This window comes from Melospiza georgiana, chromosome 6, assembly GCF_028018845.1.
Source record: "Melospiza georgiana isolate bMelGeo1 chromosome 6, bMelGeo1.pri, whole genome shotgun sequence".
In the NCBI taxonomy this organism is placed as follows: Eukaryota; Metazoa; Chordata; class Aves; order Passeriformes; family Passerellidae; genus Melospiza; species Melospiza georgiana.
In genome coordinates this window covers 4,752,352-4,779,189 of record NC_080435.1, presented here as the reverse complement: position 1 = coordinate 4,779,189, position 26,838 = coordinate 4,752,352, and the positions used below count along the sequence as shown (strand labels likewise).

The following is a 26,838-nucleotide window of genomic DNA, read 5'->3' as shown; positions in this document are numbered from 1 at the left end:
TTTCCATTGTAATCATAGATCAGATCAGAGGCTGAAGTACCTGGTTAACTCACTTAGTCCAACTTAAAACCAAGAAGTTTTTAGAAACTCTTCTTAAAATTATCCTGCTGTAGGGGCAATTGAAGCAAGGTGCTTGTGATTCCATTGTGAGTCAGTTGAATTCACCAGCACAACTTCCAACTCTTAGTAAGATAGCAAAACACCACAGTTCTTGACCTTGAAAACTTAGTCACTTTCAATTTCTCAGTTGAAAAAGGTTTTCCCCATTTTTAAGATTCTTTAGGAAGTAACTGGTATTATCTTGCTTATCCTCCCCTTGATTAGATGGTCTGTAGTAAACAGTAAATACAAGGTTTTCTGTCTTGGCTCAGCCGCTGATTTTCACCCACAAGCTATCAACCTAGTTGTCTCTGACAAGTGTACTTAAGAAAAACTGAAGAGCATGTGAGCAAACTAATATTTATTAAAAGAGAAACACATGAAAAAATGTATTAAGAACCAAACTCATCTATAAGCCCTTAGATAATTTCATAAGACAAACCTCCTGTCCTCAGTTTTAAATCCAGAATCCATACATTCAGCTCAATGTAAAAGCCATAAAACTAACAGTGCTCATTTGCCACTGTTCTGCATTGCATATTTTCCAACTGCATAATTCAGAACTTTTCTCTGGGCTTTATGCAAAGTGAGGTGAATCCCATCCCACAGCACAGCAGCATTTCACATTATTTTATTAATTCACATTCATAAGGTGTGCCTACCTTGACTATTGACGTTTCTAAAATATGTAGACACTAAAAATTCCTTCAACAAAGACCTGGGTAAATTACAAGCTGAAGAGTAGGGAAAAAATATCTATTTCAAACCCTTCAAAGGAGCCTTCCTTCCTCTTACACAGAAAGAGAAAGCTGAGACTTATGGCGTTTTCATCATAGTTTCATCATCTCATGATGATCAAACTATAGGAAGCAGTAACAAAATCCCACAATGTGTTTTTATTGTTAAATATTAAAAAACATTTATTTCCTTGTTTACCAAACAATTCTTTTACCAAAATAAGATACTCTGCATAGAATTTCTGAGAGACTAAAAGCCATTAAAATCCTTGAGAAGGACAGGAAGGGAATTGAAACCGTGAATGGAAAAATGGGAAGCAGGTAATGACTGTTCAGTCTTGAAAGCACATGGGCATCAGCCATAGCAAGGTGAAAGAAAAAGGAGCCATTTCCTCTCTCAGTGTGTCATTTTCATCTGTGGAGCTCTTCTTCGGATGATGTGACTTGTAAAAGTTCATTAAGGGAGGTTCACAAGCAAGAGATAAAACAACAGAAGGAAACTGTTCCCTCAAACACCAACACACCTTTGACAAAAAAGAGGTGCATCACTCAGCAGAGGCTGGAAGATTATTCTCCAGAAGCTCAAATGGTTTGTGTAGACCTCTCAAATAACCTGGAATCAGCCACTGTGATTGGAGATACTGAGCTGAGTAATTCCTCACTCTCATCCACACAAGGAAGCAACATCCATGTTGTACTGTACATTCCTTGAGTTTTCATCAGAGCACATAACCTGGAATGAGTTTTCAGTGTCAGGTGTACTACTCCCTCCCCAGGAAGAGAGTTTCTAGCCATTCACTATCACTATATTATCTTGAACCTCACAGCTTTTGCACACTGCAGCCCCTCTCTATCCTCAGCCTTGGAAACTGCTCATGTATTTGACTTATTGGCGACTTTCTTCAACTTCCTCCTTTGCAGAGCCAAGTTTAGGGTTTTGAGGAGGGTGTCCTTGTTGTTCAGAACGTTGTAGCGATTCACTTCCACTAACCTGCTGAAATCATACGGCTCAAAGGTGAAGTTTAGTGTCCGGTAAGGGGAATCGTTTGACTCGATGATAAAGTCACCAAAGGATTTCTCCTCTTCTGACTCACGTTCAACTCCTGCAGCAAGAAAGAAAGAAAAATAAAACCATAAAAAAAACCCTCTGCTGTGGTAGAATCATTTTGGTGGAATTCAGCTAGGAGAGGATCAGAGATAATGCTGTTGAAATTTAACTTTTTCCCCAAAGCTCCTCCTCAGAAATATCAGCTCCTTCCAAAATATTTGTAAGCTGAAGGGGCAAAGTATTCTCTTTCTATTTCCACTTGGCTCCAAAATACAGTGCTAAAACACATTTTCATTGTGATAAATTTTAAGGTTATCTTTTATTATTATGCTCAAAATAAGGAATATAAAGCTCAATTTTCCCCGGACGTGCTGCTCTACACTAAAGTGAAAGACAAACCTCAAGTTCAACTGGCCCTAGGAGTACCATGCCCCTTAAATTTAAATACCAGTCTTAAAAGATGAACAGCAAAGTAGTTTACTACAAACACTTTTGTGGAGGAAGGGGTGTTGTGAGCCTCTTCCCTCATCCCGCCCTTCAAAAAACTAGTGGAAACTGATTCTGCCTTAAATGTAAATAACAATTTTAACAATTACAGAGTAGTATTAAGAAGAATCAAAAGAGAAAACACTGACCTCACTGAATTTTCCCCATCAGCACACCCAAAGAATTGTTAGAAGAGTGCTTTAAGAGGCAGCTAGTTTACCTGGAGCTTTGTATTTCTGGAAGGTGTCATTCACAAGTGGGAAATGGAGTACAATTGGAGCCCTTGGATTATCATCATCCACAAACATGTAACACTCTTTTGGCTTCTTTTCATCTTCCTCTGTAAATTTGATTTTTGGGAAAGGAATTTCCTGCTCCTCACAATATTTCTGAGTCAGCTCTAGAACCTGTTATCAGAGGAAAAAAGATAATTGCAAGACAACATCAGCAACACTTCTAAAATCATCTAACTGCAATCCTCAAAAGGAAAGAGGTTTTCATTTAAAAAAAAAGTGACAGGAACTCAGCTTCAAATCAGCAGAAACAATTTCTCCAGCTGGTAATATAGAAGAACGAAGAGCAGAACTGCAACAAATATCAACAGATTGCAGCTGAAGCTTTTTATGCTTTCCTACTCTAAATTTATTCACACTGACTTTTCTGCAGTTAATAATAAACACTTGTATGTACAGAAAATAACTTGTTTGTATGAAGAAAATCACCAACAGCCACTCTTTCTTTAGAAGCACATATCTAAGTGACAATAATCTTATGGGCCAAACAAATAGTCTTATTTTACTTAATCTGTTTAGGCTTCTGAAATTTTTTTAAATCTTCTTACAGTTGTCAACTTTCTGTTTTCTCATGACCTTCACAGGAAAAAGCATAGCAAAATAACCTTTGAAATGTCTTTCCATAGGAAGACAGGCCAAGAGAGGTGGGGCTGTTCAGCCTGGAGAAGAGAAGGCACCGGGGAGACCTTGCAACACCTTCCTGTACTACAGGAGGCTTACAGGAAGGAACTGGAGAGTGACTTTTCACAAGGGCATGCAGTGACAGCACAAGGGGGAAACAGGCCTAATCTGAAGGAGGGTAAGTTTAGATTAGATATTTGGAAGAAACCCTTCACTGTGAAGGTGGTGGGACACTGGCACAGGTTGCCCAGAGAAGCTGTGGACTCCCCACCCCTGGAAGTGTTCAAGGCCAGGGTGGGTAGGAGTTTAAGCAAACTTGTCCAGTGAAAGGTGCCCCTGCCCATGACAGCAGGGTTGAAATGAGATGATCCTTAATGTCCCTTCCAACCCAAACCATTCTGTGATTCCATGAAAGACATAAGGATTTGGTTTCATTTGTTGATTTGTGTTTGTGTTCAGCTTCAAGTGATCTGCTGCCACTGAGTATGATTCTGTGCTTTTATGTCCATGTAATAATGCTCAGCTACATCTCTCACCTCAAATGGAGCTTCCCAGGAAAAATTGAATGACAGGATAACATCCACGTCCCTCTCTGGCTGAAGTACCAAAGGAAAGGGAGAGTTAATGGAAAAGCCACCATCCACTAAATACAAGTTCTCTTCCATGGGCGTCAGCTGGTTGGGAAATGCATCCAGGTGACTATCTGTAAGACACTCCAAGCAACACAAGTAACTATATAGATTCATTATACATGTATTGGCAGAAGAACAAGACAAAGCTCATATTAGTGTTATAAGAAGAAAAAAGACATTCCAACATGCACTTTCATCTGAGACAGACCTATAAAATCTGATGATCAGCTTGCCTTATATGACAGAACAAATACAGTGGATCAAAATTTTTGCTATGGTGTAAGAAGGGACATATGCTCTGGCTTCAGCAGAACAAAGTCAAGCTCACTAATGTTCTGTGACATTGGGATATTTCATAGTGTGTTAATATTTTTTGATAGTCAGAAACACATAAACTCCTTTACCTCTCCAAGTCACAAATTTCTTGATGTTTACATAATCTTTATGAAGATACAATCCCTTCATGAAGTTGAAGGTTTCCCCACATGTGACCCGGGACATGAAGAAATCCTGAAATATTTGTAACAAGGGGCCCCCAGGTATAACCAAGCGAGTCTTCAGCCGTGCTGGGTCTCGGAAATGGAATCTTTGGCAGTCATCTGCAGAAGTCACAGAAGGATGCAGAACATGCACAAAATGCCAGCTCCAACATTTCAATTAGGCCTTTTTGTACAATATTTAACCAGCTGTCCTAAGGCTGAAGTTGTCCCCTAATAAGGGTATTGCAATGAAATTTAAATGAGATGCACATTGCATAGGTGGGTGATTTACTAGCCCTGTTTAACGGGAAAAGCATTACTCATAAAACATTGCCTATATTAATTTCAAACCCACACAAAGAAACCTTTGTTACCAAGTGACAACCGCTTCTGTTACATAAGACATCAGTCAACCACACACAGTAGCATTTACAACTACACAAAACAAAAAGGGTTGGGGTGTTCTAGGGGAACCAGGGCTGGAAAGAGAGAAAAGAGAGAAAAAAAAATCTCTTCATCCACTAGTTACTATAAGGCCATAACTATGCACATGAACAAGTCCCAGCCTCTAAAACACTTCACTGTAACGGACAAATGGAGATCAATGAATGAGCACACAACCAGCTTATCCAATACTACAAAAAGCATACCATGGGGGAAACTGAAAGCCTCTTTTTTTTTTCCATTTCCAGCTTAGCAAACCAGCTTCTATTCTTCCCTTCTCAGGATTATGATGCCTGCACTTTAATATGTGTTTAAGACAGGTCCCAGAACTAGCCCAAATTTTAGTCAAAGTCAGATACCAATTCTTTTTAAAAAGAAGAGGAAGTGTACTAAAGAAACATTTTCTCTTCACTATAAGAGTGATCAAAGGGAATAACACACATAAAAGAGATCTGTCCCAATCCACTCTTTGTGCTAATCTTGAAAACTACAAACAGCACATTTTTGCATCATATTATTTGTGATCACTAGAAAATCAGTCATCTTTTGAAAAACCCAACTATTTTTATGTATGTTCTTACCTACAACTTTGATAACATCTTTGAAAGAATCTAGAAAGCTCAGTCCTCTACCAACCACCTTCAGGCAGATATCATCCAAGCTTGCAGCAAAGGCACTGCCCCACATTCCTGCAGGAAAAATGCAGAAGAATTTAACACTCAAAAGGTTTCTCACAGAACCAAAAGACCTATAATTCACCTGACATTTTTCATGGGAGAGGGCCGTCACTTGATTCCCTACTATTCTAACAGTTCTTGGTGTTAATCAGGTGACAAATCATGATGTTATGATATGATGCAGAAAATTTTCCCAGAGAAAAGCATGGAAAAGACATTAAGAGAACAGGAAGATTGACAGTAGACAGGCAATTTTTGACAGGCAGCTATAATAGAGTCATCTTGCAGACTCAGGACACCTGAATGCAACACTGTGAAACAACTATGAACCTAAAGCTCTGGAGAAAGACTGACATGTTTCACTTCTTCAAGGTCTTTTGGAAGGGAAAAAAGGCATGGACTACAGTTCATAAGTCCCCAAAGCAGCAAAGTTCCTTTCCATCTCCTTATATGATAATTTAATCATATAAATTCACACCTTGTAGAAAACAAATCCTGGGCTCTGGATGTTTCTGGACAAGCCGTCCCATGAAGAACTCGCTGTCAAAATTCTCTGTCCGAACAAAAGCTCCGTATTTGCGAAATCCAACTTCATAGGGAGTGAACTCACACCATTCTAAGAACAAGCCAACAGGATATTTACTCATCTCAGAGGAAACATAAGTGAAAATATTTATCTGATATCTGCTCACACAGGGGAGACAGAAGGGACTCTCCCCTCACTTTTCACAATCACTAGTGATTTCTCTGCCCCTCTACTCTAGTTTCTATGTACATATTGACAAAAACTCTTGTGAAGGCTTTCATTCCATCTTGACTTTGTTACTATGGAAACAACCTGCATATTTTACTTTTTATTTAAACCATTTTGATGGCTCCCTTTTCCATCCAAATTGAAGCCGCATTATTTTTTTCAGCTTTTCCCTGCACGACAAACCATCTCCCAGGAACTACCACAGTACTGGCTTGAAAACCCAATTTACCCACTGCATCAGACTTCACTGTTTGCTTAGCCAAGTGCCTCCTCATGCTTGAAAGATTCCCACAAAGAGCTGTCCAACTCCTGGGCCTGCATAGATCAACCTGACAAAACATGGCATGCATCTGGAAGCATTATCCAAATCCTTCTTGAGCTCTGGCAGGTTGGATCAAATTGAATTCACTGCCATACACACAACTCCTCAGAATAAAACAAACAAGTTCCCCAGTGGTACACAGGTGGACACAAGCATTTGTGTTCCTGTCTCACTCATCTATCCCCACGTGTTGCATCATATTTAAAGTTTCATTGAAAGACTACTTTTCATATTTTTACTGTAAGAACTCAGACCACTAAAACATACAATTTTGATGATGCATATTACAAGGTGGCCAATCCATCATTTTACATTAATCCTACACATATTTTTTTATCTAAGACTATAAAAGAAAATGGTTTCCTTATCACCAAGGCCTCTAATTCAGACAGAGGCACATGTATTACAGGAATATTCTCAGCTCCTGAAAATTTCAGGCAGTTTCTAGCAAAACTTGTGGAGTGGCCAACAGTTCTCAATCTCATTTCTCCATTTTAGCCACAAAGTAGACATTTGCTATAAGGATGATAATACTTTGCCAATCGATTTCCTATTGCCTCTTGTACTACCACCTGCTGCTTGAGCTGTATTTCCTGTTATCAGCTGCTCACTACCCAAGCAACTGGATAGATGAAATAAAGTTATGGACTTCAGCAAGCAAAAATAAATTTCCATGTTCATACCTGCAAAGTCACCACTGCTCATATTGGGTCTCACATTGACAGCTGCATAGATAGGATAAGGGTTCTGGGCCCATTTCACTGCTTCTTGCTGATCAGATAGCTTTGATGGATCTTCCTGGTCACAAGCAAGGAAGGAGGAGCCCACCTAAGTCAGGTAAATTCTGTACCCATAGTTTGATAATTGGTAGCTGTTGATTAGCATTTCTGATTAACAACACTACTAAGTCAAAGTCCTTTTTCTCCTCCACTGTCCAGGTATATGTTTAGATTTGTCCAAAATATTTCTGCAGATGTGTATTTAGAATATTTAATGTTAGTAATAAACTAGCTATCCCTCTGATTTTCAATCTCAGTTACACAGAAAATATTGCACAATAACTCCATTTTGCAAAATGAACATCATTCTGCCAGGCTTAACGTGCCCAGTACAGAAGCTGTTATTTTAATAACAGTCATTCCAAATAAAAACTGCATTTTTCTGTAACATTGATCCATATGAATTAGAAATTCTTTACTAAGGAAGATACTATATTTATTCCACAGCATTGCCTATACAAAGACGAAGAGTAATTGGTTTCTAGACTCTAAATACATGGGTCAGCAGAGTTCCCACTTGAAAGACAAACAGCAGTACACATCCAAACACGAATTCTTTTACCTCTTGTTGTAGGAAATATTCCACAATAAGGCCCCACAAATCTGTAAAGGAAACCTTCCGTCCCATGATCTCCATTGCATTCAGCTCCTGGAAATAGTACTTCAGTCGTTCTGGGGAAAATGCACCTGCTTTGCTGCTGGACACAGTGTCCTGAGCTCTTCTGATTGCATCTTGAAGGTCTTTCTGTGACCAGTCAGGGTCTCGATACAGCGTTGATAAACACCTAAAAATGCTTTTATTAATGACATCAGTAATAAAGACCTTCCTGTAAACAGTAATTTTAGCTAGTTGTAATTAGTGCTGCAGCACTTGAGAAGTCTAGCTAAAAGAGTGAAGAATATATAAATAAAAGATCTCTGAACTCTAAATTGTGCTGAAAACCCTGACACCTATAGGACATCTTTGTTCTGATTGCTAACCTGCCTGTCCAAAGACGTTCCAAGCATGCTACCCATGAACCAGCCCATAAACAAATGTTAACTCCAGAACAAAACAACCACGATGTGCTGGCTGATGGCAAGGGTGCAGTGAGCAGCAATAGAGGCTGTGGCCTTTACCAGAAGACAGGTCTGATTGAAAGAGAAGCTAGTTTGGACCATGGACTATCTGTGCAAACAAGATGCCTACATTTGTTTGGAAGTGTCTCTGAATCAGAAGGGGCAGGAGAACTAGGTACAGAGGAGTTAAATTAACACAAAAAGCTTGGAAGGAAGGATTACACTGTCAGGTTGCGCAACTCCTCTATGAGATGACTTCACAAAAACAAGGGATGACTTCACCACAAACTCCAAGAACTGAGTGACTGAGAAACATTCTAGGCACATCTAATATTTCAGCACATTGCTCCAGTCCACCAAAGGGCAGGACAGTGCTATGCCTCTCTTCAGCCTCCATGCCATTTTGGAAGGTGATGGCGTGGTGGCCTGCACGGACGTGTTCCCAGTGACTTGCACCGCCTCAGTTATCTTCTAAGCAAGAGTAGGGAAATGAGGAAGGTTTTTAAGTCAGTGCTCTGAGTTACTTCACAGCAGTCTTACTCATATAAAACATTCTAATATTTAACTGCCACACTTGCGCAAGCAGCAGATTCATAATTTTAGCCAGCAGCTGTATGGGTTGGACATGATACTGGATGTCTTAGACTGTTCAGGATCCCCAGCAGAACTCACAGGTGAAAACTGGTAAAATCCTTGATTTGCTGTCTGCCAACAAATGTAATTTTGGCCTTATTTTGCATCAATGCTACCATTTCACCTCTAAGCTCCTGAATCAAAACTGCATGTAGCTTACCAGGTGGAGCCAGAAATCCCACAGAGGTACATTGCAGCATCCAGAAGGCCCAGCTGCTGCAGCCCAGCAAGGCTGCCATAGAAGGACGTCAGCGCTCTCATCCCACCTCCAGAGCCCAGCACTGCCACAACTGGAACCTGCAAACAGCACGCTCAGGAGTCAAAACCACAGGCTTTTGATGGCCATTAATTACAGAACTAACCCCATTTCGGTCTCATTTGAACAAAAAAAATAGAACATAAAAAATAGAGATAAAAATTCCAATAGAGATATAAACTCTAACAAAAATAGATATAAACCTTCATTTATATCTACATTACAAGTAATTTTGGGTTTGATTTCAAGCTGAACTTCTTTCTCTATTTTGTAATTGAAATATTTTGCTTACTATAAAGCATAGCACAGTCATCTTAGGAACAGTCACTTACCAAAATTGTTATGTATATTATCACACATTTACTTTCTTACAATACACATGTAAGAGGCAGTTAGTCTTGTAACAGCAACCAAATACCACTAAGCAAGGCATGAGTATATGTAGATGTAAGTTTCCTCAAATAAACAATTAAAATCAATTCCTGTAGTGTCATTTTCATTTTAAACATCCTGAAACAAAATTTCTCATCACAATTCCAAGCCCAAAGCAAAGTACATACGTGCTGAAACTTCAACATCTGTGCTCCAAAATACACATACCTCCTCAAAATTTAAGAAATAGAAAAACATTTAGACTTCAGAACTGAAATATACTGTCTCACACCATAGTGAATGCAAACCGTGTTTCAAACAAGGATTCCTACATTGCCTAATTATCAACCAAGCCTAAAGAATTTCACCAATCTCACTACAGGACTGTGCTCAATACCTCATCTTTTGGAAGGGATTCTTTTAAACAAAGAGTCTTCCTCAGTGCCTCAGAAACTACTTTCTTCCTTTTGTCCAAAAATTCTCTCTCCTCTTTACAGAGATCAAAACCCAGACGTATATCAAGATCCCAAGTGCTGAAACAGAGGGAAAAAAACCTTGAAATTTTGGAGGATTTGTAATCAGTATGGAAATGCAATTTTTGCAAACACAGAATCTAGGTGCAGGTCTGAACTGGATCAGATGAAATTTTAGTGTATACATCAGCTATTTTGTACAACAACCTTTTAGAATTAAAAATTAAATGCTCCATATTGTATTTCTCATTTAATGTTTAAATTCGAAGCTCCTGTCAAACAGTACGCAGATTAGGCTTCAGGAATTTCACAAAGAAAGAAAAGATTCTTGTAAGTGAAGAAGATTGTAAGAGGAGCAACTGACATCACTACATCAATGTGAACATGAAACGAGGGAAAGAGGGATTTTAAAACAGAAGATTCTGAACTTAAGAGGAAGGAGGAGGCAGCTGAATACGAATGAACTTGTTAGGAAGCTGTAAAACAGGAATAGGATCTTCAACTGATGACTGGATACCAAATGACCCTATCAACTTACAAGCCAAATTCTTGGTTTTCTGTGGTTTTTTCCCCTTTTTACTCCTTTCTTGCAGCCTTCACCTGTTTTATAGTTCAAGCTCTTCACACACTTGTGTCCTTTCCTATCTCTCATTACATCACTTCATATTCTGGTATACCTGTGCATGACAAAACTACTTAATATTTACATCAATAGCTATCGTACATTTAAGTATTAGGAACACAAAATTTGTACATGTGTCAGCAGGATTGACACCTGTCCAATAGATAATACTGCAAAGTAAAGGGTCACAGCCTTCCAAAAATTATCAAAAAAACCTATCAAATATATTTTTGTTTAATCTATCCCAAGAGATCAATGGAGTGAACAGAGCTCCCCAGAACAGCAAGGAGAGTCACTCAGCTCCTTTACATGAGAATAAAGGCCTTTCCTGATTTTCAAGTGGGGTTCCCACTCACCTCTCTTCAGTTTTCAAACTCATATCCAAACTTTTTCCCTGTCAAAAGAGAGAACACATCTTGAAGTTGACCGTAATTACACAGGTGGAACTACAAAATAGAAGTTAGGAATTATTTCTTCTCCAAGTGTCTTGCCTTTTTCTTCCTCCTGATACTTTTCTTCCACACCCTGAAAAGACTTTTTTTCTTCAGAAAGTGATGAACTTTAAACTTCATTTTGCAAGACCCAACCATGAAAACACATTAGGAAGAATTGCACTGAGTAATCTCATTCCTGCATTCTAAGACATCCAAGAAAACTCCTGAGATTCAATCACATGTTGCCTAACTTTCCAAACACCTGGAGGCAATGGAGGAAAAGGTTATCTCATGCATGTTAAAGCAAGAGCAAAACATTGACATTACCTCTCCTAGAGAAATGATTCTATCAACTTTTTCTCCAATAGGAAGGGAATTAACTGGTACAGTCCCCAGTCCCAGAACTGTTGTGTGCTTTTCAATATCAGGGTTCACGCCATCCTAATAAAAGCAAAATCTTATGTGAGATAGAAAAAAGTTTAAAAAATTATGACTTTCATACATTGAAACAGCAAACAATTCTTAATACCATTATAGCTAAATATTTACCAAATTTCTAAGGCTTTTAAAGGGCATTCTGCTTTCTCCTTTTTTTTTTCTTTCACTCAAATAGGTTCTTTTTTGTGGTTGTTTGGTTTAGTTTTGGGGATGTTCTGTTTATTGTTATTGGGGGTTTTTTTAATATACCTGTCTGCCATAATTTAAAAAAAAATTCAAGTACAAAATTTCCCCCACAAATAGTTTTGTGCTGGCATGTGTCACAAAACCCACAAACTTGCATTTCCATCTTCCAAGCAAGATTTGGAAAAGATACCGAAAAAGGCAGCAGCATTACACATACATCAAAAATACCACAAAATAAGAAATAAGAAATAAGGCAGTTTGTCATTTTAAAAGCAGAGCAAATTAAAGCTTGCCAGGAAATATTTGGGTTTTCTGCCATGTAGCAAATGGCAAGATCTCATCATGCAGAGCTGTGTGCAGATTGCTAAATGCAAAGAGCCATATAAAAACCCCCTCATATCAGAGGGTCCCAAAAGCCTACAGAGCCTCCACGTGGGCTGGAGCCCACACACCAACGACAGGGCTCAGTACCCAGGAGGAGACCAGAAACACTAGGCTGTCACCCTTCTCACACCAAGGGCCGAAGTCAGGCCAGGAACCACCCACAGACTTCACAGGTATCCTCTGATCAGTAACTGCTGTCCTGAGACCAATGTCCCTCTAAATTCACTGTCCCCTTCCTAACAGGGGCAAATAACATGCATTTAGGCACAGGGCAAGCAACACTACAACGTTCCTGGCACTCTCCCACATCTGATGAGAGAGAAGAGGGCAGACTGAAGACTTTTGTGGTCCATGCCACTTGTTGAAGGAGTATGTTCTCCTAGCTAACAGAACTGGTTGGCAGAGGTTTACCACCTGGGGCAATCTCCACTGTTGACCTCTACAGTGTTTTTTCTTGCCTGCCTCTGAGTTTCTGACCACTCAAGCCCAGGTGTCTCTGTTCAGCTCATGTTTGCTGCCTCACAGACCCCCAGGCAAAGCTGCTCTTCCATATCCTTCTTTGTGTCCTCTTCTCCACAGCTGCCTCTACAGTAGTTAAGATCATCATTTGCAATCATGCTACCCAATTGCTCGTTGGGATAAAAAGCATCATGGAATAAAGAGTTTCTTTGCTCTCATTTTTGGAGAATGAATATTCAGTCACTACCTGGAGAAAGTGCAAAGTAAAAGACAAAGCTAAATAAACCTCAGCAAGTGGCATCTGATCTACAAATTTCTAATAGAAAAGAGTCCCTATCTCAACAGGTGAAAGTAAAGATGTCTACATGTAGCAAGCACGTGCAGAGTAACATTTTCCTAATCCTTGAGTTTGAACAGATGTTAAATCTTTGGGGAGCATAGACTCTTAAGGTAATTTCAGCTCCTTACACAACATCAAAGATCCAATGCACAGTCTGACATTTTTAAAACAAACAAAAAAAAGCACGAGTGTGTAAAAAATAACAATCGAGAAAAACTTATCTCTCTGTAAGCTTTAAGGAATGAGCATGGATGCTTACCTGTAGGACAGATATGGTTTGCTGCAGCTCCACTTGCAATTCTGAACACATTTCTTTATCCACATGAAAGACAAATGAGGTTCCACCATCCTTCTCATTGTCTGGTGTCCAAGGAATAGACAACTGCTTTTGATATGCCCCTGGGACAGACACCTTGACCTCACAGCCTCCTGTGCATTACAAAAAGAAGTTTAGACCACATGGGCCATTTGTTGAAAATCAAGTACTTATTAAGTGCAGCTGAGACTGTAAGTACACAGGAAAAGACTCTATTGTGGTACCCAGTAGAAAATACCCAATCTTACTAATTACTGAAAATAAAAGCAAAATTTACTTTAAAAGCCAAATTTGTAGTCAGTAAATTAAAATGCACTGTATAGACAGAGATTCAAATCTCCCCTCTCTCTCAAGGAACAAATGTGTTGAATAGTAGTCCTGACTTAAACCCTCCAGACAGCCCTACCTTGCTGTTTTTCTTTTGCATTTTCCTCTTTGTTGACAGTGCCTTGAAGACACAAGCAAGGATGAACCTATGAAAAAAAGAAACCAGCTCTGGTCACACAATTTTTAGCTCACTTCTTTCTTTGAAATTTAATTCACCTACTATATTAGTTGTAGGTTTACAGCTGCAAACTGCCAAAAAAAAACCCAACAGGCATTGTTTTGTCATTTCAAATAAAGCAGCTTTCTGTAAGTTGGCATCAAGTTTAAAAATTGAGGAAGATTCTAAATCAACAAATGAAAAAGAGAGAGGCAGATCTTGGAGAGAATAGGAGCTATTTGCAAGTAGGACTGTAATACTCAAAAATCCTTCTCCTCTTTCTGCTAAAAACTTATCTTCAGGAGTAAATCACAACATAGATGATTCTGGCTTCCATGTACTCACCACAAGGACTCCGTTGGTCAACACTGCTGTAGGGGCATCTGAGCTGTGAAAGCAAGAGGTTTATTGCAAATGGCAGCTGGTTTTAATTTTGCCTCATCCTACTTTACAAACCAATTGGCTGAATAAACAGTGTGATGAAAAGGTCCTCAGTGTGGGAGATCCAGGGAAACAGCAAGTATATTTCCCCTCACAAAATAATGGGGGATTGGAAAAATTGAAAAAAAATTGTCTGCAAATATAAGCATGTGCTATAGGATCTCCACATCCCAGTTATTCTGATAACCTAGAGAAAAGCTGAACTTAGATAGACTACTAGAGAGATAAAGTATATATTTGTGTATTTTGCAAGGTTAACTGAAAACTTTCCAATCCCAAATAACTAATCCAGAAAGTGTTCACTTACATCCCATGAAGTCCAGCAAAATCTTATTTCTTTTTTACCCCAAAAAATTTTGGTGACTGGAGTAATTAAGGATAATTTTGGTCAGCCATTAGTGAATCAACTCAATTCCCACAGAGAACTATAAAGTACTATCCTTTCTTGTGAGCAAGACTATCCCCACACAGAAAAAAACCCCTAACAACATATCTGCAGAGCACAAGTGCAATCAGCTCTTCAAGTAAGACTCACCATTTGTCCAAGAAAAACTCTACATCCAGCTCTTCCTTAGCCTTTGAAAATAAAAGTTGGATATTGGTGACCCTTGATCCTGAATATATAATTAAGGATATTTTTCCAAGAGATTAAGCTTTACTCATAATTCAGTAACCACTGAATTATGGCCTGGACCAGCCTTGAAATCAACACACTCACCATCCTCCCAATAATCTCAAAATCCCCCCATCCACGAGCCATTGAAGCTGCCACTAAATATTTCCTGACCCAAGCAGCTGCTTCTGCCCTTGTCTTGTTCTCTAGCATAGTAACATATTTTAACTTCCTGTTAAAATAACTGGGTTTGTTCCTTTTATAAAAGTTCTAGCTAAATTTTGAAATGGCTAAATGTAGCCTTTAGCCTTTAAATTCTCCTCTTCTTCTGGACATGCCCTATGTGACCAGACATATCTACATTTGAAGATGGACATGCACAGAAGCGAGAGGTGTCTCTCAGATCCATTACTCTGCTAGTGAGAGAAAAAAGCCTCCTCTGGCTCAAGAACCACTGCAACATCATCTCTGCAAACAGCTTCTACATGGGGCTTTGGGCTTCTTTCTATCTCTTATTTCAGCAGCTTGCACTCTTAGCTCCTTGCTGTCTTTGTCCTCTACAGACTTGGTTCTAGCCAAAGTCTTTTCTCCTCCCATAGCATATAGCAAATATCTGATATCACACCTAACAGTTTTTCAAGTAACAAACTAGAAGCTGTTTTGGGTAATTTTCTTTGCTGAAGTTGAAATTTCCAGTCTCTTAATTACAGACCAAGATGACTTAAGCATTCAGGAAATGGATAGAGCTGCTGGGAGCAATGGAATTATTAAGCCTCTTTCCATGATCACAAATGATTTGGAGTGCCTGTGGCACTGCCCAACACCTCCCTGTGAACTGCACACTAGTTAGTCTGCTTCTGACCACACCAACAGCACTGAAGCCCAATTTCTCAAGAAAACACATCATTAGCTCACCTTTAATCCAGAACTATTGTAGCAATGTGTTTGTGGCATTACAAAATAGATCAGTCTGTTGATGGGGTTTTTACCCACGTAAAACAGGCTGTCTTGTGAGTCCATGAACAGGTGAATAGGGCTTGAGAGCAGCTGATCACCAATACCATCTACATGAAGCAGAGGTTAAATGTACTGAACATAATCCAGGGAAAATAAGCATCTCTTATGCTTTTGACTTATCAGATATAGAGGTAACCTCTGCAGCAATAAACTTGTTTTTTTCAAACAGACGATGACAAACTAAATAAGACAGTCCCTACAAAGATTACTGACTGCAAATGCCTTTCACTTTAAAATCAGTTTATCTTCCTCTAAGCCTCATGAAAAACTGTTACAACATTCTGGCTTCTCCCAGCCAGATGAATGAGGGACAGGCACTGCCAGGTCTGTGCAGGAGGAGCTGGGCCAGGGCCTCACCTCAGGGTCCAGGCTGAAGGTTTGCAGCAGGGGCTCCCCCGGCCTCACGCCCCCCACGTCAAAGACAACAGAGGTGAGCTCATCACTGACAAGGACATCTTTATCATAGAGGGTCAGCTCCAGAATGTTCTAAAAGCAGAAAGAAAAAACGGCCTAGGATGAAGGGGCAGAAACACTGAGAGACCTGGGTAGCTGTATACAATGGACACTTTGTGCATTAATCAATACCCCTTCCCCAATCCTAAGGAAAATTCAGTGTTTTCAGCAGGGCTTACAGCATAAAAAATTAAGCAAAAAGTTAAGCAGAAAACTCTCCTAATGGACACCTTTTGGCTAAAGCATTTTCTCAGCTTCCCACCCAGAGGGAGGCCCCAGGTGAACTCATGTGGCAGTACTCTCCACCAGCTCCAGGCACAGATTTGCCCAAGGTAGCAACAGCAATTTCCACTCTTCCATGATGATTTAGTCCAGGATGTTATAGGGATCAATCTCTTCCTGCTCAGCACTGTGTCAGAGATGGTAAATTCAAGAGAAACTGAAATAGATACAGTGAGGACATGTGGCACCCAAAAGTTCTCAAGGAGACAAGACTGAACCTGGAGTGTTGCTGGCAATCTCCAGCAGTAACCAGGCTGAGGTCTCATGAGCCTGGAGGGAAAGAAAAAGATCCCACACCCCAAAGTTTAGCTTTCAATTTTCTTACCAGCCTAGTCAATTACCATTCCACATTGGTCACCAACCATTGTGGAAAAGCGAGGGGGATAGTTTCTTGCAATAGACACCTTATTCCAAAGCCAGGGATGTTATTCAAAGCAATAGTGACCCACTAAAACTGATTTTTTAAAGTACAGTTTCCTTCCCTCTGCCATTAGTGTCTGCTTTGTGAGTGAATGCTGACAATCTGAAGACTTTGTTAAATATTGTATTAGGTCCTACACAGTCTCTACCCAAGAGTTTGAATTTGGTTTTCTCAATCATCGGAACTGATGGCAAAACTTGACTGAATGAACTACATGGCAGTGAGTAGAAATTTAGTTCCTGTGAAAGAAGAAGCAAACATCAAATAGAAACTTGCTTAATCAAGGAATTTCCTTGAATTCCACCAGGTAGTGCCATAACTTCCCTTTCCTGAGATGTATCACAAGGATGTTTATGGAAAATTCTAGCAGCAATTTACTTAGAACAGTTAACCACAGTAGTTTGTATCACTGGACATGCATGGCACAGCTTTCTGTACCACTGAAGACAACTGTCACCTTACAAGCAACACTAGTTTTGAGGGTAATAAAGAACCCTTGATTTTGAATGGAGTATCAAAATCAAGCAGAAAAATACAAGCAGTCCAACCCACGCCACACAGTGCCCTTACCTTGACAGCGCTGTGGATCCGATACTGGAAAGTCTCATTCCATTCTGGGTTCTCAGAGTTGTCAACAACCTGAGTCCGGGAGACACTGGGAGATGCCGTGGGCAGCTTTAGCTCCACATAGCAGTCTGCCTTGGACACTGCAGCACAGAGTGAGAGACAGGCACCAGAAAAGCTTTATTCAAACACACTCTTTCCCGTGAGCTCTTCATTTGCTAGATCTCATTGCATCATAGAAAAGTGCAAATTTAGGGCTGGACTTCTAAAGCAAAAGCCTTTAATGAAGTAAATGCCTTTAAACAGGAGCAAATTGAATATTACGTACCTTTTTTCTGGTTCATCAAAATGATAAAGCCCTTAATAAAAAAGACTAGTATTTAAAATGAGGAAGATCAACTTTAAAAAAAGATTACTGCTGATACCAGGGCTATTGCCTCCTCTCCTGTCCCTGAGCATCACTGAAAGAGCTTAAACCTACCAAAGTCCAGGGAGACAACATCTACTACTGCTGTACCCTTGTTTAGTCAGGCAAGGAGCTGGGCTGTTTCCATTCCCTGAAAACAAATTACTGTCTCAGAGCCCTTCTTTCTTCGATTTAGGACCCCTTCAACAATGCAAGTATGGGGACCAGTCTTCACTCCAGCTGAATAGACAGGCCATAGAAAAGAACTCTTCACAACATTATTCTAGCCCTCAGCCTCTCAGGAGGCTTTTCTGTTCCCTGAACAGCTATTCTGCATTCCAGGTAGTTCAATGCTGGATGTCAGATATAAACTTAAGGTGGACTATCTTACTTGATCTAATCTGAAGTAATTTAATATAAATGAGTTTTAAAGATCCAAAGGCCCCAAATGGGCTTGAGATCTTTACACAGGTGTGTAAATAGGAGGGAATATACACCATGCTATCAAAACCAGGAACAGATAAAAAGCAGTTTATCTTGGAATCAGCCAACCCTCTGCTTCCTTTAAAGTCTGCAATGACAAATGGCAGGTACATGAAATAAAGTACTGCTACAACTGAGAAAATAAACCTTTGGATGCCAGAATTAAAGACTTGTGCTTCCAGTTTCAGGAAGACTGTTCAGCAGGAGCAAGGGTGAAACTTGCCATACCCAGAAGGCTGAATCCAGACAAAGGAATACAGAATGGGCCACAGTAGAACAGGAAAAGGAGTAGGGAAGCAAAACCTTACCAGGACTTATGTGATCTTGTTCTGCAAAGTAAGAACAGCTGCAGCTGCTTAATCTGCAGACTGGCCTCACAAAAAGCTTTTGAAATTCAGATAATATACTTAATATTATATATATAATGCTTTGCATGAGAAGCTTTTTTTGAGACATAAAGGCAATGAAGTATGTTAAGAGGCTCCCTTAACAATGCTCTCTGTGCTAGAGGTATGCACCAAGGAACCAACATGTTTTCATAATGCCTTGGGTAAATACTTACACACATCTGTACCCTTGATGTTTCTGGCTCGGAGGACTTTTACTGTCAGGTTGTAGTAAGGATGCTTTTCCCACTGAAAAGAGAGAAACAAGCTCAGCTTTTAGCTCAATTGCCATGCCTGCTCTGTAACCACACAAGTATTTGACCAGAGAAATGGATCAGAAGTAGCCAGCCCAAAATGAGCTATTAATGAATCAGTTTGGGAACACACACAGCACTTGCAGTGTCCTGGAGGACAACTAAAGGTGCCCAGAAGGAAACTCAATTCCCTTTTGGCAATGTCTTAGGGTAACTCCTCACAGACTTCAGCAAGTAAGCCCCTTATTTAGGGATTCCTCCATTTATAGATCGGTTTTTAATTGCTTTGTTAGTACATTCTTGCTGTGTGAGGAACAGGTGCTAAAGCTGCTCAAACACATCCATGACAGCTCGTTCCAGAAAAGTGGCCAAGGGCACATGAATGCTTGAGGAAAAGCAGACATGGCAAGAATCTTAAGAGCAGGGTCTAAAGTCATAAAAGGCACATGCTGTTTACAATGAGAAAAAAAAACCAAAATGCTTGCCAAAACATTTAATGGCAGTTTGAGTTAGAAAAGACAAAACTTAAATTCATTTTCATTCTGGACTGTTATCAGCATGCTAAGCATGCACGTCACCTTACCAGCACAGACAAAATGTAATCCTCACTCTTGAAAGCTTCTGAGAGACTATTTTTGGAAAGTAATATTAGTACTTAAATGCCAGGGTGTGAAGTGGGGAAAAAAAAGTGTGACTGGATCCTAAAATAACATGAAAGAGAAGTGGGGGGAGAGCAGGGGACAAGAGAAAACAGCTTGAGGTGATTTAGTACAGAGACTACTTAGACAGAAATAATTGTGTAAGGCTCAGGAACAGAATGGGATATTGCCTCATTTTCATCAGTTATGACACAATCCTGGCCAGCTAAGAACTTTTCCTATTCTTAAATCCCATTTTCAAAATGCTTTTCACAAATGGTCGTTACTTCACGTTCACAATTTTCAAAAAGGTTGGCTTGAGACCAGAGTTTAATTTTAGATACGCTAAGTATTCACTTACAAATAAATTCAACAAGATCTTCACTTACAACAAAATACTGCAGACTGACAAATAAGGCACTGGAAGAGGCTGCCCAGAGAACCTGTGACTGGCCATTGGAAGTGTTCAAGGCCAGGCAGGAGCTTTGAGAAACCTGGTCTGGTGGAAGGTGTCCCTGCCCATGACAGGGGGGTTGCAACAAGACTTTAAGGTCCCTTCCAACCCAAACCATTCTTCGATTTTATGATTCTTGAAATTTTATATCAAAATGTAGGGCCCACATACCACTGAGTGGGATCTCACAGAAACCAGTGAATCCTGAACTGTTAAAATCTTGTTGAATGTTCCTTATCTGATAGATTATACTACGTTTGTTAAGCAGTCACATTCTTGGGGAGTCTTCCTTATTTTTCATCTTTTGGAGGTACTTGCCAGCTTTTGCAAAACAGGGTTTGAACACAATAAATCCAAAGCATGCAGAGTATACCGAACATTTTTGTGTTAAGCAAGCACCGTCCATCCTGACCAACAAGCAAAGACCAAAAACTACAAGTCACCTAAGATTTCTTGCATGCAGGTACTAAAATAAATTTGTGCAAATAAACTTCAGTTATACTGTTACTAATCTTAAAGAGACTTACTTGCAGAAATCATTTGTTGAAGATATTCATTCCTTTATTTGTTTCTGCAAACAAGACACGCCTTCACAGTGAATTTCACCATGACTTCCACACTTCAGATGCTAGTTTCTTTCATCTTTAAACCTTTCCTAATCACCTTTCTTTTATTCAATTCCTGACATTAGTTTCTCAGGCAAAGGCTGACCACCTTTCTACTTCATCAAGCTGGGGAATAGATTACAGATGGAAATTCAAGATCGTGTCTTGTTATTCTCACCAACTTCCTAATGTTCCTGCAACTCTTCTGTTTGTTGAGACACAAAGCTACATAATCATACCCCCATGGCTGTGAAAGCAATCTTCATTCACTTCATAAATCAGACACTATCAGAGCAAGTGCAGAGTACCATGAAGATAGCCTAGCCTTCTTTTATTGCACACCATCTGTCAAAAATGTACTTACATGCTCAAAAGAACGTCCTTTCTAAAGGTCTCTAACACTTTCAATTTCCAGTCAGTCATTACACAGCTAAGGATACATTTTCCACATCCAGTTTATAATTTAAGGGCATACAACTCAACAGAAATGTCACTGGGCTCCCAAGCCTATGTGATCATGTATGCCATAACCTCCTCATATGCCTTTTTTACTTATCTTTTACCAAAGGCACAGCAAGGTCATGGCATGCTGCCAGGTGAGTTTGCAGAGTAATAAAGCATGGGAGTATCAGATATGCCTTATCTGAATGATCAGGGAAAAGGCTGGCAAGAAATCCATATGGGAAATGGACAACAAATACTGATGATATGGCACCATACCAATGAATGTGACTGGCAGAAGCAGCTAAAGCAGCTAACTTCTGCTTTGCATAATGATTTTTCAGAATCACTGCTTATCCAGAGCTCAGGAATACACCTGAAGCAAAAAAAAAAAAAAAAAAAAAAAAAAAAAAAAAAAAAAAAAAACAAACTACCAAAAAACCACCACCTTTAAATCCTAAAATAAGGGTACAAGGCTGAATTTTCACATACTCAACTTCGCAAAACTGTCTGTACCTTTCATCTAAACTGAAGATGCTGATGCAGCTGGAAGTGACTGTAGAACAAGTAATCCCAGCTATGGGACCCAGCAATCTTTACTTTCATGTAGTCCAGGATACCTGCCTTTAAACAGCAGGCAGTGAGTGCTGGGATCCACCCCCACAGGTCTCAGTGAGGGCAGAGGACTCACCATAACCCTGCCAGAATCATTACAAAAATGCTGTCATAGCAAATTGAAACACAACTTCTAACACATATTTTGTGTTCTAAGATATACTTTGTGTTCCATTGGGAAAATTAGGCAGCTCAAATAAATGCTCAGTTTATCAATGGAGCAGTTTCTCCCCACCTTGCTCCTCCTCCCAAAGAAACACTGCTGCACATCATTGCCTTCCTTGCGGCCAAAGCGTCACAAGTCTGCTTTTAAACCCCAAAGCAAATCCCTGCCTTTCCTGGGCACCCCTTGCACTGTCCCCCCTCCCTCAGGAGACTCACAGAGCCAGCCCTTAGAGCCAGGCTCTCCTGGCAGGCAGGATTTATGGCCAGCCAGGACATGAGCAGCGCCAGCAGCTCAGTAACGCGACTGCAGCGGCAAACACCAGGTTCACTGTCAGTTTATTGTTGTTTTTAGAAATGAATCTAAGGCTGAACTCTGGAAAATTAAAGCAGTCTGATCACGTTAAATTTACCTACAATAGTCTGATCACGTTACATTTACCTACAAAGCCAAAAGGGTGATCTGCTGCCCCACCCCTTGCTCAATTGCTATCAATTAGTCAATACTAAAATCTCTCCCTACAGCCTTAAAATTTTATTAAGTAATGTTAATTTTTTTTTTAATTTAAATAGCAAGTGCCTGAGGGAAAAGATATTCAGTGGTTTACAGGTTAATTGAGGTTTACATGAGCCTCTTCTAACCTGATCTCCCAAGTACTAAACAAAAATATCAAAAAGTCAACAAGTTTATTTCTTTCACACAGCAAGCAGAAGTGCAGAAAGCTGTACAAGCAGCAAGTTGTCTTGTGACAATTAATGGTCATCTCAATTTTAATTGTATACTGAGGGGCTGGTGTGATAGGATACGACAAGGGTGATCAGCTTATAGATCAAATCTCCAGTCAGAAGCTCCTTCATAAACATTTAGCTTAATTCAAAATTGCAGTTATTAGCTTGACCCTCTTATACAATGAAATTATTTCACTCCACTTAAAGGACAAACACCTCAAAACCACTTTATCTGTTGTGGTTGCACTGCATTATGAGCAGGAGCTGAAGCCATGATTAGTCTTTGTCTACCTGAGACCATTAATCCCTGTAAGGTAAGATAGAAAGCAGAACAGAAGGCAACTGTAGTCAAGGTTATTTTGCAAGAAAACACATAAGCATGATTTTGTCTCCACTGATGAAAAGTGCAATATTCTGGACTCCCCCCAAAAAAGTACTTGACATCAGCTCAATTCTGCTCCCCAAAACCTAAGGAAACACAGATCTGCTCTGGATTTCCTCAGGCAGACCCTGAATTTAATAAAAACCCGAAATCTCCATTAACATGATCATTAAGAGAAAAGTGTGGGTAGCGATAAATTTTTCGTTCCTGCAGAAGCGCAGGGCAGGTTTTCCACACATGCAGCAACAGGAAGTCCCTCCTGAGCACATCAGCCAAGGAATGCCATCTCAGATCCAGCACCACGCTTGCTTTCTCTTACCCGCCACTGGTAGAAGCCAGTGTCCCTCCTCTCCTTCCTTTGGAAAAGCACTGCCGCCAGAAAAGGCAGCACTCTGGGTGGAAACGGGCCCCGAAGCACCTCATGGAACATGGGGAAAATGTCCTGCTGTCTCTGCAGAAAATCTGACAGGGAAACCCAGAGCAAGGCGAGCCCAGGACGCCCGGCTGCCAAGCGCTGTTCGCCGCGGACTCATCCGAAGTTTTGCGCAGGACTGGGCTGTGCTCCAGCTGTGACAAGTGGAGGTGTGGCCCACACTTGCCAAACAAGCCAGCTCAAAACCTCGCTGGCAGGATTTTCCAATGTTGCTACAGGATAAGGGCACAAAGCAGCACCAAACAGGGAAGCCCTGGGCAGGAGGAAGCACCACTTGGTGATCCAGCCACGACACCTAAACCCCAATCCAGATTGTCTTTGAGAGTTCCAGCAACCTGATGTGCAACTATGGCCATCTCAAATCCTTTTCAGAGCTTCAGCACAACCTACCAGTATTTTTAAACAGAAAAATTTTTCCATCTTACAAGCCTGAAGTAAAGCAAAATTTGTCACTGACTGTAGCTGTTCAGAGCAGTTTCAGGGAGGCCAGAGTGGAGACACCACACTTTGGTCTGCCATAAGATGCTTCAGGGAATATCAACTCCCCACCACATCTCTCCTCTCTGAGCAACCTGCAGAAGTCTCCCCTTTTTCTTCATTTCCATGTAATACAGTCTTAATTCTTCCACCAAATGTTCTCAAAAAACTTTACAAGAGACAGGACAGATTTTTTTAAGAGTCTATCGCACTTGAAAAAATAACTGAATAGTGAAGGAAATAGTTTGCTAAAAAGCAATTAGCTTATTAGAAGCTGCTGACAGTTGTCTTGCTGGAGCATTTTATCAAAGAGCTCAAATTCATAAACTGGAACTGCAGACCAAGTACCAAACTTTAGAGATACAACAATTAAAAGTGGCAGAAAATGTATGAAAGCCAGTAATGCAGCATGTCATTAGCTCCATGCAAACATGAGAATGTGTCACATTCTCAGCAAGGTCCCATTCATTAATCATTTCCTGTCATTAGCGCCAGTCACCAGGCTAGAATTTGAGAAAATTAATAAAAGCACAAGCACTGACATTTCAAACATAAACAAGTCAGCACTAGGTGGGAGCCATTGTGGTGAATTCACAGAATGAAGAGTCAACACACAGGCAAAAAGCAAACATAATGCCATTGTGAAACAGCCAGCAACTACCCTAAAGCCCTTGTGTCCTACTAAATGTGATAGTGGGCTGGAAAAGCTATTCCTTTGCTTTTCTACTCACCACTGCACTGACGGTGAAGGACTGAAGCACCACCCCAAGGATGGAAGGCTGAGAGCTGAGGCTGTTCAGACTGGATAAGAGAAGGCTCCAGGGATCCCTCATAGAAGCCTTCCAGTATTTAAAGTGGGCTTTTGAAGAAAGAGAGTGTTTTTGCACTACACATAGTGATGGAACAAGGGAGGATGGTTTTAAAGAGGGTAGAATTCGATTGGATATTAGGAAAAAACTCTTCGCTTAGAAGATGGCAAGGCACTGGAACAGGTTGCCTACAGCAGTTGTGGATGCCTAGAGCAGTTGTGGTTGCCTCATCCCCAGAAATGTCAAATGCCAGGTTGGGGTCCTGGAGAGTTGAATTTAAAGTATATTTAGGGTTCCTTTCAACCCAAATCATTCTATGACTATCACATTAGGTTTTATTTATCTTCAAAAGGATTGTAGAACCGTAAGTGTACTTTTTCTTTTACATTTAATCTAATGCAGTTTGACTATAACTTACAAGAAAGCTGAGGTGACCTCACAGTACAGCACCATGGAGAAATCACATTTATTCTAGTTTATTATAGGCAGTGGATAAACCCTCTACTTTGTCCTGAGTGCCCAATTGCACATAAATTCAGCTTACCTGTCTTCTGACACTCTTTCCTCTTCCAATGAAATCTCACTCAGCACAGGGATCTCACTTTTACAGAATTTCTCTTGAATCTCTCAAGAAAAAATGAAAGCTCTTTAGAACATATGCTTGAGAATTGTTTCATAGTCAACAACAGATCACCTATTAGCAGTGTCTGTGTGCAGTTTCAGCCATCCTCAGACATTGTTGTCAGCAAACTTAATATCCAAAGATAAACTACTTGGTTTTGTTATTTCCCATCAGACTAAGAAAACAAGCAAGCACAATGGCATCAAAAGATGAGGCAAAGAAATCTTCCCACCCAGTAATTTAACTTCTGCTTTCATTAGCATGCCCACAGGGGTAAAGATAGATTCTACATTGCAGTTTTGAGGTTTTTTTATCAGAAAGCATTAAATTACATCATCACCAACTATATTATATAATATTTTAAATGCATGTAGGTATCACAAGGGACCCATTTTGGTCACATTAGCAGCACCAGGAGGAGAGCTGAGATGCAGTATACAACTAGAAGAGATGAAAATTTCAAAGGATGCAAGCAAGCATAGGATTTGATTTGTGTTTGCTGGGGATTTTTTTTAGTTTTCTCCAGAAACACCAATAGACTTAGTTGTTCATCAGTGACTTGGATGAAGGAGCAGATGCCTCCTCAGCAAGTTCACTGATGACACAAAGCTGGGAGGAGTGGCTGATACCCCAGAGGGCTGTGCAGCCCTTGAGAAGGACCTCAACAGGCTGGAGAGATGTGCAGGGAAGAACTGTCAGAAATCCAACAAAGGCAAGTGCAGGGTCCTGCACCTGGAGGAATAACCCCACAGCACAGGCTGGGGCTGAGCTGCTGGAGATGCCCCTGCTTGAGCAGGGAGCTTGCGCAGGATGATCCACTGTGGGTTCTCCCAGCCTGACCCATCCTGTGACTCTGAGAACATGGAGACAGGAGACTTCCTCTGTGCTGGTGCTTCCCATGGCTACAGAATAGAAGTGAGGATCTATATTCTACTTCCAACACCAGACTCTATGACCTACAGCCCAAGCAAGTGCAAATCTGTGAATCTAAACATTTCCTGATTTGGTCACACAGAGCTCAACATCCCTCCCCAGCACAAAGCCACTCAAACATCACTACCCAGAAAAAACTTGTCAGTAACTTTAGTGTTCTCTAATAAGTGCATATTTAATAGTATAATGGTGTAAGACTTGCAAAAACATTATTCAAAGAGATAATTCAAAAGTGGTTTTAGTAGGATTTTGAGAACATTCACAAGCAAGTATAAACTTGTAGATTTAAAAACCTACATTGAGAATTGCCACACTTGATTTACACATACTAAAGCAAGGGGAATACTGAGATACTGCACTGGGTCTGACTTCCAGGAGAAAGTGAGGTCTA

At 40.2% G+C, this 26,838-nt stretch overlaps 1 protein-coding gene across 1 annotated transcript; it reads right to left on the bottom strand.

The window, feature by feature from the left end:
* Positions 1-1,032: 1,032 nt before the first annotated feature.
* PLA2G4F (phospholipase A2 group IVF) lies at positions 1,033-25,089 on the bottom strand. Its single transcript, XM_058026271.1, has 20 exons — positions 23,493-25,089; positions 19,070-19,142; positions 17,625-17,761; positions 16,256-16,384; positions 14,804-14,844; positions 14,173-14,215; positions 13,750-13,816; positions 13,287-13,456; positions 11,548-11,661; positions 11,143-11,180; positions 10,089-10,224; positions 9,224-9,360; positions 7,934-8,156; positions 7,276-7,390; positions 5,995-6,132; positions 5,421-5,528; positions 4,321-4,515; positions 3,821-3,987; positions 2,591-2,777; positions 1,033-1,939 (listed from the first exon to the last, which is right to left on the bottom strand). Exons 1-20 carry the CDS (start codon positions 23,601-23,603, stop codon positions 1,710-1,712), a joined length of 2,559 nt encoding a protein of 852 aa, XP_057882254.1. The 5' UTR covers positions 23,604-25,089; the 3' UTR covers positions 1,033-1,709.
* Positions 25,090-26,838: the final 1,749 nt, after the last annotated feature.